At 43.4% G+C, this 14,171-nt stretch overlaps 1 protein-coding gene across 3 annotated transcripts; it reads right to left on the bottom strand.

Annotated features, from left to right (window-relative positions):
- Positions 1-735: 735 nt before the first annotated feature.
- On the bottom strand, positions 736-12,344 carry LOC144104363 (atlastin-1-like). 3 transcript variants are annotated; one of them, XM_077637322.1, is made up of 10 exons: positions 12,136-12,342; positions 10,407-10,485; positions 6,400-6,727; positions 6,116-6,328; positions 4,631-4,849; positions 3,069-3,233; positions 2,960-3,016; positions 2,835-2,906; positions 2,644-2,778; positions 736-1,715 (listed from the first exon to the last, which is right to left on the bottom strand). In XM_077637322.1, exons 3-10 carry the CDS (start codon positions 6,718-6,720, stop codon positions 1,353-1,355), a joined length of 1,545 nt encoding a protein of 514 aa, XP_077493448.1. In that variant the 5' UTR covers positions 6,721-6,727; positions 10,407-10,485; positions 12,136-12,342; the 3' UTR covers positions 736-1,352. The 3 variants fall into 3 exon arrangements, with proteins under 3 accessions (XP_077493448.1, XP_077493449.1, XP_077493447.1); XM_077637323.1 differs by lacking the exon at positions 10,407-10,485 and having other exon boundaries at positions 12,136-12,344; XM_077637321.1 differs by lacking the exons at positions 10,407-10,485; positions 12,136-12,342 and adding an exon at positions 7,450-7,600.
- Between the last annotated feature and the right edge of the window lie 1,827 nt (positions 12,345-14,171).

Below are 14,171 nucleotides of genomic sequence, written 5' to 3'. Positions count from 1 at the left end.
CGTAAGGACCAGAATACCGGCATACTTTCATCGAAAAAAAGGTAAGGCACGTCGTTCTGTCTGTCACTCTTGTGTTCCTCCTATGTTCTTCCAACTTGTTATTCACACTGGCTATTGCTGCACACTATGTTGCTCTGTGGACATCTAGGAAATCTCTTCAAGCCTATTTTAACAAAAGACAACTAAGACCAAGCCGGACTTTCTTTTGTTCCAAGGCTCACTACAGTCTACGGCAGTTCTGCCGCCAAGCTCTTGGTTTAGTTGGCTGGATGGCCTGGTTAGCCTGGACGCTCTTGAATTTCCTACCTTCATTGTAAATTTTTCTTGTGTTTTAGTGTCACATTTGCTTCTCTTTCGCCGAGCTGTGTTCAATGAACCGGCGGTTTTTTTTTTATTCGTACAGCGCGAAGACAATGTTTTTGATAACATTGTAGGCAAGACCGAACAGATGTTCGTGCATTGACAGAATGCGTAATAAAAAAAGCTCTTCATGCTGGCCAGACAGATTTCGGCGATGAGGTTTACAAGCTTTTAAAAAGTTTCTTCTTTTCAAAGTGCCTCATTTTCTTTGCTGTTGTATGCCGAGCGCATTTGGAAACATCAAAACGCATGATGGAACAGGCGTTCTGTGCGTGTTTCCAGATCTTTCTGCATTTTTTTTTTTGTGCGAGCTACTTGGCATTCGTTGTCTGTTTATTACGTTGAGTCTTTTCTAAAGAATGACGAAACAGAGTAAAAGCTCTTGAGCAAGCAATAAAATTACTGCATGCACTTTATTTCTTACGGTAACTCACAACATCGTGTTCCACCCCAAATGTAGCATGCTCCTAACACAATTCTACCTTAATTATCCGAGGAGAAAATATTCTGGACCTTTGCATAAAAAGATATGACTCATCAAATGTAATTACTAAGCACCTATATTAATACCGGATGGGAGGTTGAATTGTCAGCGGAGGTTTGAAATATATGACATGCATAATTTTGTGTTTTAGAGCTCTTTCTGGTTCACCAGCAAGACATCGCATTTTTTTGTCTCTTGTTACACGGTTAAAATGTTTTCAACCCCGAAGTGAGTTTTATTAGACATGTGGCAAATCACAGCAAATATATGTCAATGTAATATAATTTGTCATTAGAACGTTAAGGCGCACAAATAACATAATCTCGCGTCTTGCCGCATTACGCGTTTTGCCCAATTCAACACTAATTTACAATTGGGTGTTGCTTGAGTTCTAAAGAACGATGGATTATGTCATCATTTTTCTTGTCAATTGCAAACGTGCTGCTTTCTTCACCATGTAGATTATAGCACACTTTTTCCTGCAGTTAACACATGGAACCTTGTGCTCCTACGGACGAGGAACAACTTTCACAATTTCCGTGGCGAACTCGAAAGCTGAGCGTGCGACGCCGAGCCCTTCGGCGGCCACAGCTAGTCGGTTTTGTTCCAACATGTCAGTTTCCAAAGCAGAAAGCTTCTCCTTCAATACTTCAATTTGCCTCTCATTTGCCTTTTCTTTTTCCTTCTGCCCTTGCAGCTCTCTCTTCAACTGCTGCTCTCTTTCTTTCTCTCTTTTTCTTTCCATTTCTCTCTGCTCCTCTTTTTGCCTCTCAAGTTGTCTTTCTTTCTCCCTCTGCTTTTCTTTCTCTGCCTCTCTTAGCAGAAACTGCTCTTCGTCCCTGTAGAGGCGATCAAAATGCCCTTGAAGTTCCTGGAAGAAAGGTGTGTACACGCTCAATTAGCGTTCATCACTGTGAAATTAGTGATGTTTGCCAAATATACGAGGATCGCTTTTTGTTTTATATGTATTTTTTGGGTTATAACACGATGGCGCAGACAATATTATACTTGCAATCATCATTACTGTGTATTTTTATTCCCAGAAGCTTATTAAGGAAGGAAAAGGTAACCTCCTGAATAACGTCTTTCACTTTGTATTTTCTATTGTGTTAGTCTTTCCTGCCTAAACAACTACAAATTTTATCAGGTGCAAACTCCAATTAATGATACCCACGTTGTGTTTTACAGCAAAGCACAGAGAAAATGTGCGCCTTGATTTAGGACGGAAATGTGCACTGAGGCCACATTTTTTAACAATAGCAGTTATACACTACGTACTGAAAGACGTTGCTCGAAACTTCGAGGATATACAAACTAAAACTCTATAAAGAATACGATCATAACCTCTGGACAAATTTCGGAGGTAGGCAGTTGGTATGCCATGCTAGGTTTGCCTCCTGTTCAAGATGCCTAAGGCAAATTGCTCTTTCTTGGCGTTTAAGCAACCTCACCATCTTGTGTGACTTTATATTCCTTATAACATTCTGCCCACTTAAGAGATAAAAGCGCAGAGCCTTCTAGAGTGTGAGCCTGTAGCCTTAGATAACAGCAATACAGGTACGGTTAATCAAAGACTTAATTAGTTTAACACGACATGAGGCGGTAAAAGCACAATGCTGCCACATGTGATTGCTAGTAAAGTGCTGATCGCATTCTGTGACTACATATCTCATTTATGTATAAAGTAAAAGCAAGAAAACAAAAATAAACGCTCATGTTCAGCAATTTTTGAGTTGGCGGTAGTTTAAGAGAATGGATTAATGTTGGCACAGTAATGCTAGAATCGGAATACAGCTTGCCTTTGTGAGACTTTCGAGGTAGCTCTGTGACAGCGATTCGTCGCCGATCTTAGGAGCTGTTCTGAACAAGTCTGTGGCCTGGTTCAGCAGCTTAGCGTGTGCTTTTCGCAGCCGGTCGAGGTCACCACGAGGCATCTGCGTAGCGAAGAACTGTTGCTTCTGAGTCGCTTTGTATCATTGTTCCTACTGACCTTATCCATGCCTTCTAAGTAGAATCTCGTGGATTTTTCCTTGGCGGCGCTGTGGCTTGCCTCTGCCGTCGCCTGAAAAACACGATTATTTTCGCAATATTCTACAGACAAAGTTCGTGGCTCACCTGTAGCACTGATTTCGGTTGCGGCAAACTGCCTGCCTGGAATGCCTTGGCGTAAACCTGCAAGGACAAGTAAATGTGCCCGTCGTACCACACAGAACGATTTTCTTACCCGAAAGTAGTTCATGAGTTCCTGACATGTGATTTTGTGGCCATTGATCTCCTTGACGACAAGATTTTCTGGAGCCAAGAGCCAAGGAACCAACTCCTTTAGTGCCTCCTTGAATTTGCCGTCAATGTCCTCCAAGTAGCCGTCGAACGACTTGTCCGTCTCCACCTGTGGCACAACCGTCTCCATTTATCATTTCAACATGAAAAATAGTGACAAGCACTGAAACTGCTGGCCGACTCCTTGGTTCCTATAGCAATACTTATGAATCCTGTCTCAAGCGTTCCAAACATGTGTGTCTATGAGAGGATTTGTTTGATTATAAAACAGATGTGTGCATCTCCACTGCGTAGCCGACAAGAGAGGATTGTGCAGAAAGCAAGGCATGAAAGTTTGAATCCTTCAGCAACTGACAGCACACATTTTATTCTGCCTACCCGAGTTCTAGTTTAGTGCAGTCCAGTGGAACTCGCCATTTCGCTTTCTGGATATAGCCGTCGATGCCCTGCCGAGCAAAGGACACCTTTAAGGGCTTAGCGTTAAACATTAACGCTTAGCGGGCGCGCCAGTAACTACATGGCATCTTGCTAATATACTAGGATGTTACAGAAACAGACACGACGGCCTTCGGTAACTTGTCAGTAGGGGTAGAATGCACACCCAATGTGACCCTCGTGCTACCTATGTAACATTGGGTTACGGCGTGCATGCGCTACCTAATCGCCTTCGGTGATGAGGCTCAGTCAATGTGCTTAATCCTCTCTCCTAATAATAACACACTGCTGCATTTTGTTCAACACTTGACAGTAGAGTGATATTATTGCTGCATTTCTTTTTCTATCATTTCGTAGGCCGCGGAGGCCGCGTCTCGATGGGGGAGAAACGCAAATGGCACCCGTGGGCTTTGCGAGGATAGTGCGCAATAAAGACCCCCAGATGACAGAAATTGTTCCATGTGTGGATGGATGGAAAAAAATTTATTTTCCTCAGGACGCATGTTCCGACCATTCCGTGCTAGATGGCCATCAACCCATGGCTGACGGCGACCTGGGTGCACCACTCCACGGCCCTGGTCTGGACGACCGGATCTAAGCTGGCCGACACGGCCTCCCACTACTCGAGAGAAGGTTCCCAGATAATATCCGCCGGTGGCGGCGCTAAGCTACAGCTCCATAATATGTGGCCATAGGCTGCCAGTTCCTGACACCATTTGCATTCCGGCTTAATGTCCTGGTAGATTTTGTTTAAGACGTATGGGTTATAGAAAGATCTCGACTGCAATCTTCGCCAGGAGCCTTTCTGCGCCATCACCAATTGCTCGTCTGGGGCCGGGTAAAATCTCCGCTCAGGTTTGTAATGGTTAGTAATGTCGTGAAAGGACACCAGCCCATCTCTCGTGAACGTCCCCGGAACGTCCGGCTCACCTGCTTCACCTCTTTACCTCTTACTTCGTTCATTCAAACTTTCCTTCATTCTCTCACGGCGGGGTTGTGTCCACCGTGAAGTGACACAGCTACTGCAGCATTATTTTTTCTAAGAAAAAACATCACTAAATTTGACACTACCTTCTCTCCTGGACGAGGCATGAGGAAACACTCGATCTTCGAGAAGCACGCGTTAATCTGCCGTCGTAGTGTCTGCAGGTCGGCATGTTGACCGTCCATAATCTGTAGACGGTCTTGCAGGACGGTGCGGCCACCCTCCACGCCAAACTCTGTCTCATACGGAAAGGCCCAGTCCCGAACCAGAAACACCAATCTCTGGAACATGCATTTTCTTGCCTCCTGTGATGGTAAAGAGGAAGTGCTAATATAGAGTATTTTGCGCTTGGCCGCTTAGAACACATGCAAAACTTTTCAGGTGAGGAAAGACAAGCCAACAAAGTCAGTACCGAAAACTGCGGAAAGCATAGAACAACAACTCGACTAACAACAAAAATTTATGATATAGCGGCCTCCAAGCAACGTAGTCATGCATGAGCCAAAAGCCGAGGAATGAAAAAACAAGAAAATAAAAATGAAGTACTGTAGACACCTAACTGTTGGGTGCCTGTTTTTGTCCTGGTAACGATGCGTAATGCATTTTTATAGATCAATTAGTACGTGGTATTTTCGTACAGCCGCTACATAATTTATAATCGAATTTCTTTTTCGTTCTGCTTCGGTGTAAGTTTCAGCAGCCGAACGATGGTTGTGACGTCAAAGTGCGGCTGTACATCATGTTAGGCATGGAAAAATTTCAATATAATAGCTACTTCTACATTAGTTGTCATTCCGGTTCTTGAGGAATGGTGGCTTCGGGACTGTAGTGAATTAAAATAATGAAGCAACCATTATAGCGCAGTTTTTCTTGCTTCCCGTCACGTATAACCCCACTTTGACGTCATAACTATCATTCGGCTGTTGAAACCGAAGCCGAAACAGCGTGTCAGAAAGAATTCTATCACAAATGATTTAGCGGTCTTAGGCGAATAGCGCATAGTGATTTATGCGTAGTAGTACCTTCCGAATTATCGTAGACAAGAAAACATGCCTCGGAAATTAGGTGTCTATACTCATTTAAAAAATAATCTTCGTTATCGGTCAACGCAGTAGATTGCGCACTCGATTAACGATTCTAATTGTTCCATATATGAAAATCTTAAAAAGGTTTCGCGCAATTCGTGTGTGTTTTCACTGTCTAGTATAGAAACCTTGATTAAACAAAATGTACATACGTGCACATCTACTACACTCCAAGACAGGACGGCCATGTTAACCAGCATCGATAGCTCTGAACTAGGCCCTTTGTATCCTATCAACGATAGGCTATCTTACCTGACGTATACAAAGCTTTCAACTAAACCACCTCAGTTAGTATTTCACGCACTGGTTATTATGTGTGGTGGTGTTAGCACTTTTTTTCTTTCCAAAGCGAACGACCCAAAGCATGGATACGGTCAAAAGCACTCAATAAACGGCGCTGCTTTCACCTAGTCGCATTGCGCCCCCTGATTTGTATTTTAAACTATCTTGGATTATTTAGTGGAAAGAAAATTGCTTGTAGAATACCTTTTTTGCCAGCTTCCCGTACTCAGAGAAGAACTCCAGGTGCTGGAGATTATCCTCCTGGATATTGCGAAAGATGTTGTACACCTGTACTGAGCTTGTCATGATACTCAGGGCAAAGATAGTTGTGCATTCCTTGACCGAAGACGTGCCGTCAAACGACCCTTGGGTATCCATCAGCAGCACGGCCACCTCGTCGCCTTGGGGTGTGGTCACCTGCAAGGATTCAACTCAGACTCGCAATGTTCTTCAAATATCTCATATTAGCGAAAATATATCATGCTTACCAGAAACGGTTGACTCCACAGCTGAATGCCAGTAGTGTGGCGTTTGCTGCCAGGGCTCCATTGAAATCCGCCCAGTGGAATGCTGGTATCGTCCAGCCAGTTGCTGTGACACTGGTGCCAGAGAAAACGAAGGAGAAAGCTTAGGAGAAAAGACTTTCCCTGGCGGTAAGCTCCGGCCACCGAGACGACCGCGACGTGCTTATCTTTGACCCGTTCATCTAGTAGGATTGCTTCTAGCTGGCGTTCTTCGAGTGTGAAGCTGTCGTCATTACTCATGCGTAGGATCTGCACCGCCTTCCCCTTACTCAAACGATCCTCCATTGTGCTTCTGAAAGAATACATCAAAAGATCATTAAGGCAATAAGGCAATTTTAAAATAATTTCGTTAGCTTGCCTTAAGTAACGCTGCAAAGTCCAATAAACATTTATGGATCATGCATGCATGAATTCGTGCGTGCTATTGTGACAAGCTGTGCCCTGCTTTGCGCCCGGAACATGAGATTCTCGAAGCATCGAATTGAGTTTCTTGGGCAAAAAATTAACCCGTCATAAAGGGGCGCACACGCGAGAAGTACAGGGCAAAGCGCTCTCAAGAAAATCATGCACGAGCTAAACCTGAAAAGAAAATTTGCTACGGGCCTCAGTCTTGGCAGAATCGCACACCCAGCAAGGCCAATTGCACCTATCATGATGACACCTTTCATGAAGTTTTGAATATACGCATGTTTTGAGTATACTCAAACATTATGATAGGTGCATTTGGCCTTGCTAGGTGTGCCATGCTGGCAAGACCGAGGCCCATAGCTATATATATATATATATATATATATATATATATATATATATATATATATATATATATATATATATATATATATATATATATATATATATATATATATATATATATATATATATATATATATATGGTCTTTGTCAAGAATGATCATACAGTGCATGGGCGCGTCTTATAGCATGGGACACAGAGGGCTTAAAAATAAAGAAAATATAAAGGGGGGGCAGGGAGTAGAACACAGCAACGACACTTACCTCATGTTAGGGAAAAAAGGCTCCACGTGGCGCCTTTCTTCCGTATTTCTACAATGCAGCAGACTGCAGTGCTTGCTCAGTTTTTTCTTAAGTCTCAAAGAGTGGTTGTTTGAAGACAAACCTGACCTTCTACCAACTGGTAGAGATGACTAATGGATGCAAACACTGTCGTCTCACGCGACCGAAAAAATTATCACAAGTGCAAGCAACGTGCACGGGGGAAGAACGAGAGGTATGCCGTCAAGGGAGGAACTTGGAACAGACCGGCCGGAAAAGCAGACGATAAACCAATTGATAAAGATCCAATGTAAACAAGTGGGGCAGCCGGTCTGAAGTGGCTTGTGCAAGCGCTCTACGGGCTTGCATAGGGCCAATAGATTGCAGCATACTTGCACGGTTCAGAGCAATGTTGAGCTCTACTTCGTGCGCTCTTTGAGATGTGTTCCTGCGCGACTCCCGCCAACCGAAGTGGTGGTGTTGAAGGGCTAGGCGATTGAAAAATATATCCCTGCACGACTTCTTGCAGCGCCTCCTGGAGAGAAGAATAATAGCGGATCCTCTTCCTCCAGAAGGGTTGGGAACTGTAGATCGTTTAGACGGGATGAACAGTTTAAGAGAGGTTAGGCCATATATGAAGTAGTAGGAGAATGCATTTATCTAGCCCTAATACTGGCAGCATATACGGAGCAGGATGCAATTAATGGCAGATACTAGTAAACAATAGCGGCCTGTTTGGATCTGGCTGGCACTGTAATTTGCGAAGTGCAAGAAATCATTATGCCTAAGGGGAGAGGCTTGCAATAATTGAGCACTTGAAATTCTCAAAACACGCACCAATCATAGTTCAAGTGAAAACGGACAAAAAGGAGTTAAAGGCTCGTCGTCAAGGGTGACTAATTTATATTCCAGAACCATTACACTTTTTCTTCTCTAAATTAAGAGGTATCATCAGTTAGATTTCTAGTGAAATAATTCGTGTAGAGTGTAATTGTTCACCCAGCAAGAGAAAGCTAGTAGTTCATACGTTCATCAGAAGAAAGAAATGCGTGAATGAAAATCGCGCTCATGTAAGCGTTCGCATCGAACGGCTGAATCCTTGATTACGATCTGGGCGCACGAGACACCGCCATTGCTGATACCGTCTACCTGATAGGTAGCGTATATATTAACCACGAAAGTGATGCACAACACGTTTTGTCCGGTCTACTTCTTACACATTGTGGCTTATTATTTCGCAACTAGCTTTCGTAAGTGTTCTGACGTAGACAACGCGTAAACTCAGTCCTTAAACAAAAAAAAAACTGCTTGTTGACGTGCCTTTTACTGAGGCAAAGTGGTTCGCAGCACAGCTGTCGTTCATTACTCTTCGCATCAAACCCCTATTCCTGACTTGTTTTGACGCCGAATATGCACTGGTTTCATTTGTAGTAGCGGGCAGCTGTGCGTTTTAACTGTGTAATGCAACCATCACAGCTTGTGTTTCACGCTTTTTGCTTTTCCTGGTAAGTGGTCAGTGAGATAGCCTGCTTGCCACTTCAGAGCACCGCTTGAGTTTTAATATCGAATGATTAACTCAGATCGAAAAACAAGACTTTATGGCATCACGAAAGCCTACTCACGTAACTCATTCACAACAGGTTTCGAAAGGCATGGCGCATAGGTATCCTTCATTTTTGGTTTGGTTTGGTTTATGGAGCTTTAACGTCCCAAAGCGACTCAAGCGATGAGGGACGCCATAGTGAAGGGCTCCGGGAATTTCTACCACCTGGGGTTCTTTAACGTGCACTGATATCGCACAGTACACGGGCCTCTACAATTTCGCCTCCATCGAAATTCGACCGCCGCGGCCGAAATCGAGCCCGCGTCTTTTGGGCCAGCAGCCGGGCGCTATAACCAGTAAACCACCGCTGCGGCCCTTCATATTCGGCTATTACGACTAGTTACGTGCACAGCAGTGGTTGCTTTGACTGCATGCTTTTTAAAAGCCGGTGTATTTTGGCAAGGAGTAGCCAAAACGTTGTCGAGCCACAGCGCCAACAGTAATCGCGTTTTCGAAGTCCTAAAAACTGATACAACTGTTATCAACGCCCGCCCACAAATATCTAATTGCAATAAGATATCTATTGGTAATAGTTCAAAGTAAACAATTAAATTTAGTTAATCACTCTACCAGTTAGCAAGATTCGCCTGTTTTGAGATGCCCACCAACACATCAAAATTCGACCACCACGCTAGAAAGGTAAACCGCGTCTTTATATATATATATATATATATATATATATATATATATATATATATATATATATATATATATATATATATATATATATATATATATATATATATATATATATATATATATATATACATACATATATATATATATATATATATATATATATATATATATATATATATATATATATATATGCTGCCCTCTGTAGCAGTTGCCAGTTCAATTAATATCTAGTCCCTAGCGGTTGCTCCCGATGAGCAACTTTTGTCTCACAGGCCGCACGGATGGCAGCACCTGTCATCGCAGGGTAGTGCCGCATCCCGTAACCTCTACACCACTGCACCAGGAGGGATACGAGGACTCGCGGTGATTTATGAACGTAAAGCAAAGAATAACGAATTCCGCATATATAGGGTTTAACCGATTATCGCTATCCGGACAACTTCCATCCATGACCAATGGATTCGAGTACAGGAAGCGAAATGAAAGCCCAAGTTGTCATCCAACCTATTTGCGTTTGGCCCAGCTACATAAATCTACCGCCAAATTCTCATTATGAGAATAATTGAGAGCTCGGCATGTATGGTGGTCCGCTTTTCGCCTGAAAAGTGCAGGTTCTCAATGTAGTAATTTTTTTTTTTTGGGGGGGGGGGGGCAGAAGTAACTATTATTTTCCACAATGAGCTAGGAAGAACTCTATTTGCAGAACGCAAGCACTCACCGCTAACAAAACAGGCAGCGCCAGTTTTCCTACTGAGGGGCCTCCATGTCCCAATGTTGCAATTTGAAATCACTCATGCCTGAAATTTCACAAAACGTTGTAAATGCGCTCTGCGAAGTCAATAAGTTTTCATGAAGAAAGCAGAACCTACTTTTATTATTCCACGTTATTTGAATAGAAACTGCCCTTTATCTTTTACACACGTGGTGAAAGAAGTGGCCTCAGCCAACTTCTTCGGAAAGACCTATGTGGTTTCGATATGCGTTCCAACAGAGTAGCTTATTTCCTTAAAGGTAAAGAACGCCAATGTTAATGAACTGCTAAAGGTAAGAAATACTTTAAAAACTACTGTGGTTTCTTCCAAAGGTCAAATTTGGTGGCCTCTAATGTAGATAATTGCAATTCGAATATTTTGGCAGAAAATTGTTTACGGTGAAGTCTTCCCTGCGGATACCTTTCAACCCACCACACGCCTTCTATACTGCGACATCAGTAGCTGTATGTTTATCACCATTCATATATTACAGCTTTTGAAATACGGTGGAAAAATACTGAAATAACATTATACTATCACGGTGCTCTGGGGCACAAGGGCTAGATTGTGTGTGTTACTGGTGTTAATCAAACCGAACAAAATGGAAGTCAAATAAACTACAGATACCCAGTTATTCTTTGTTCATGCTACTTGCCGGCTTTTATGGTAAACCAGAGCGAAATGCACTGGGAAAATTTCCTGACCTTTTCGAGCTTTCCACCGATAGGCATAAAGGTTTGAGTTAAGCTGACGGAGGTTACTGCACCGTACCTGTTAGTACTGGGTTACTTACGTTATTTCTTTTTTCTAAGACAACAGTGAACGAAGATTAATACAGGTGTTCTTTATCCTGAGAGTACACATTGCGCTCCAACGCATGCTCGCGCCCCAACAACGCATAAGCGGGACGCAGGACTCAAGGAACTCCTCTCTTTATGACCACACACGGGCACCTAATTATCGACTGGCATAACGGTAATCTCAATCAGCCCGTCAGACTGCGGGCTTTCCCGAGACCTGCGCGTTACGATGAAAACAGTTGTTCCAGGCTTACGCAAGAACGTACGTTTTTAAATACGTGCAAAATGCACGCTTAAGTGCAGCAGAAATTTTTTTTAAGCTTTCTGAGAGCAAGCACGAGATTTATCGGCCAAGATTAAGATTTATAGATAGAAGTAAGTTTCAAAAACAGTTTATTCTGGAGATAATCTTGAAAAAAATGAAGTTCCGTCAGTATATATAGAGGAATCCAGGTTTAAATAAATGTAATGCACTTGAAAATTACTTACTTTGGGAGCTGAATTTACCATTGAGGTTTATTTTCTGCTCAGCGCAGAAACCAGTCAATGTTAACACTTACACGGGCACTAAATTACTACTGGCAGTATTTTTTACGCACTGTTCACCGTAGCATTAGATGCACCGTTCGACGCCTATTATTTCAATTCTTTACAAATATTTTTTGGTTTACCACTCAATGACGTTAACAGTGGAGCAATGAATTACACCTTTGGGAAACAGTTGCTCAGCCATAGTCACTCATCGATCATAACAGCCAAACTCAGACTCAGTATTTCATAATGAGCTTTTTATCTGCATGCTCTTTATCTTTTACAGGTTCAATATTTGGCTTGAGATGCTACGTACTTAATGCTGGCCAATAGATGTCAAGGCAATGCTTTCGGCAACACTTACTTGGAACAAAGTCTTCCGATTCACTGCTTCTTCGTGCCACGCCCGAAGTTTCTCGAGTATAGTCGGGTTGCGCTCAAAATACAGCGGTAATCTAAGCTCATGCACTGCCTGCAGTCACTTCGTTCTTCGTTCGAAAGATGAGCGATGGCAGTGACGTGCTTTTCTTTTGATAAGAGAAAAACGCGCCGCCTTGACTTCGGTGTGTAAAGAGCACACAGAAGAGAGATATACACAATTGTCCTGAACCTTGGCCGAAGCTGCCTGGAGAGCGGGCAGACTGATAGTGGCGCTGCGTTTAGAGTATTGCTCATATTTCCCCTTAAACTCTGGCCCTTGCGTCTGTTTTATTGCGCGTCGAGAGTCAGGCCCTCGTTTAGGAACGAAGCTTATCGAAGCTGGGTGTGGGAAGGAAATGTATGCGAGGAGCTACCTGATGCAAAGTTGAGGGGGTAGGGGGGTCGTGTCAACAAGTAAGGAAATAGAGCTAGCATGCAGAATGCAGGACATCTGAATGTTCAGAGCCAATCTTGCTGTCGTGTATTAGCTCGTCTGTCCCTGATCGCTTTAGAAGAGCAGATGTAGCATGATAGAATGCGTGCCGTGTGCAAGGTTCACGTGCCAAATGCTTAGTTCTTGGCCAGAAAAGCCCTAGATGGAGGACGGGCCGCAGAACGTGCTCCCTGTGCTTCGCCGTCATTACTCAAACAAACATGGCTGTGCACTTCAGAGCGTAATCGCTGGCTTCAAACTCCTTTCATCGTTGCTACTGCCCTTTTCAATGCATTCACTGGAGATAAATCGGTCACTGGTATTTCCCTTCGTCTCATTTTGTTTGAGCGATAAATTTGCTTTATTTTTTTATTTAGAGGGACGGTTCTGCCGCTCCTAGGCTTATGTGATTATCGGTGCATTGACAACGATGCTTATTGTTTTAACAACCAGATGGCGTCACTAGGCTGACCTTATAGCTGCGTCTCTGTTGGCACACGCTGAATTTGTACAGCGACTGAGAAAAAGCAGTAACGTCCAGCAAAATTACAGCGCCTAGAGTACGTAAGCGTGCACACGCTTTTTGTACATAGACTCCCTCGTTTCATACTCTTTGCTAACCATATCTGTGTACGCTACGAGTGGCGACGCGGTCGCCGGGAAGTGTGAAAGAGATTTCGCTCTTTCTCGCCGCCGAATGCCAAAAATGTGAAAGAGCCATAAGGCCACTGACGGCACCGTCACTGCGCGTGTCGAATCAGTTATACTGTTTTACGCAAGAAAAAGGCTCGGTGCAACCGTTGCGCTCGACACCTGAGAAAGTGGATAAACATGTACAACGAGCGTCAATATGTGTCGAATGGGAATTGAAAGGCTTAGCGATAAGCAAGCACAAGAAGTTTTATTTCGTTGCCGCTTGTTTACGAGCCTATGTGATGCTGTGTAAGTACCGGCGACACTTACGGAAACGTATTGTGGCAAACGTTACATTTACCAGCCGTCGCTGCCCGCCAGTGACAAAAAAAAACGAAGTGAGCCAAGGCCTTTTATATTTGTTTTCAACATGCCGAAATGCGCAGCTGCCATTGGATAGAAATAAGAGCACCTTATTAGCAAAGAATCAAAAACAAAACAAAAATTTTTGTTGTGATGAAGACTGTGATTTTTATGGCGCAAGAGCGTCTTGGGCTAAAGAGTGCCGTGACACAAAGTATTTTCTTCTCAACGTGCGGTCAAAGACCCATTTCTCAAGCATTTCATCCTAAAGAAGTCGAGCACCAGGTCAGGTGAAAGTGTGTACCCATCCTATCATCCGTGGGTACCCGGTGGCACTATGGATCGAGCTCCACACCTTCCGCATAAGAAGTGGGGGACTCAAAAGACGAAGCCATAGCTGTGGTACAATAGGTAACGACCGCTCAATAGCTAATGACAGGGCGGCTACGAGCGATTCACGCTGATTTTGTAGCATTATTTCAATGTGTGGCAGCAAATAATTTTTCAGGCAAGTTCTGCTTCTGTGAAAAAGTCAGCGAGCTAGAGATTAA

This window comes from Amblyomma americanum, chromosome 9 (genome assembly GCF_052857255.1).
Source record: "Amblyomma americanum isolate KBUSLIRL-KWMA chromosome 9, ASM5285725v1, whole genome shotgun sequence".
NCBI classification, from domain to species: domain Eukaryota; kingdom Metazoa; phylum Arthropoda; class Arachnida; order Ixodida; family Ixodidae; genus Amblyomma; species Amblyomma americanum.
The sequence above is the reverse complement of the archived record's forward strand: the minus strand, read 5'-3'. Positions and strand labels throughout refer to the sequence as shown.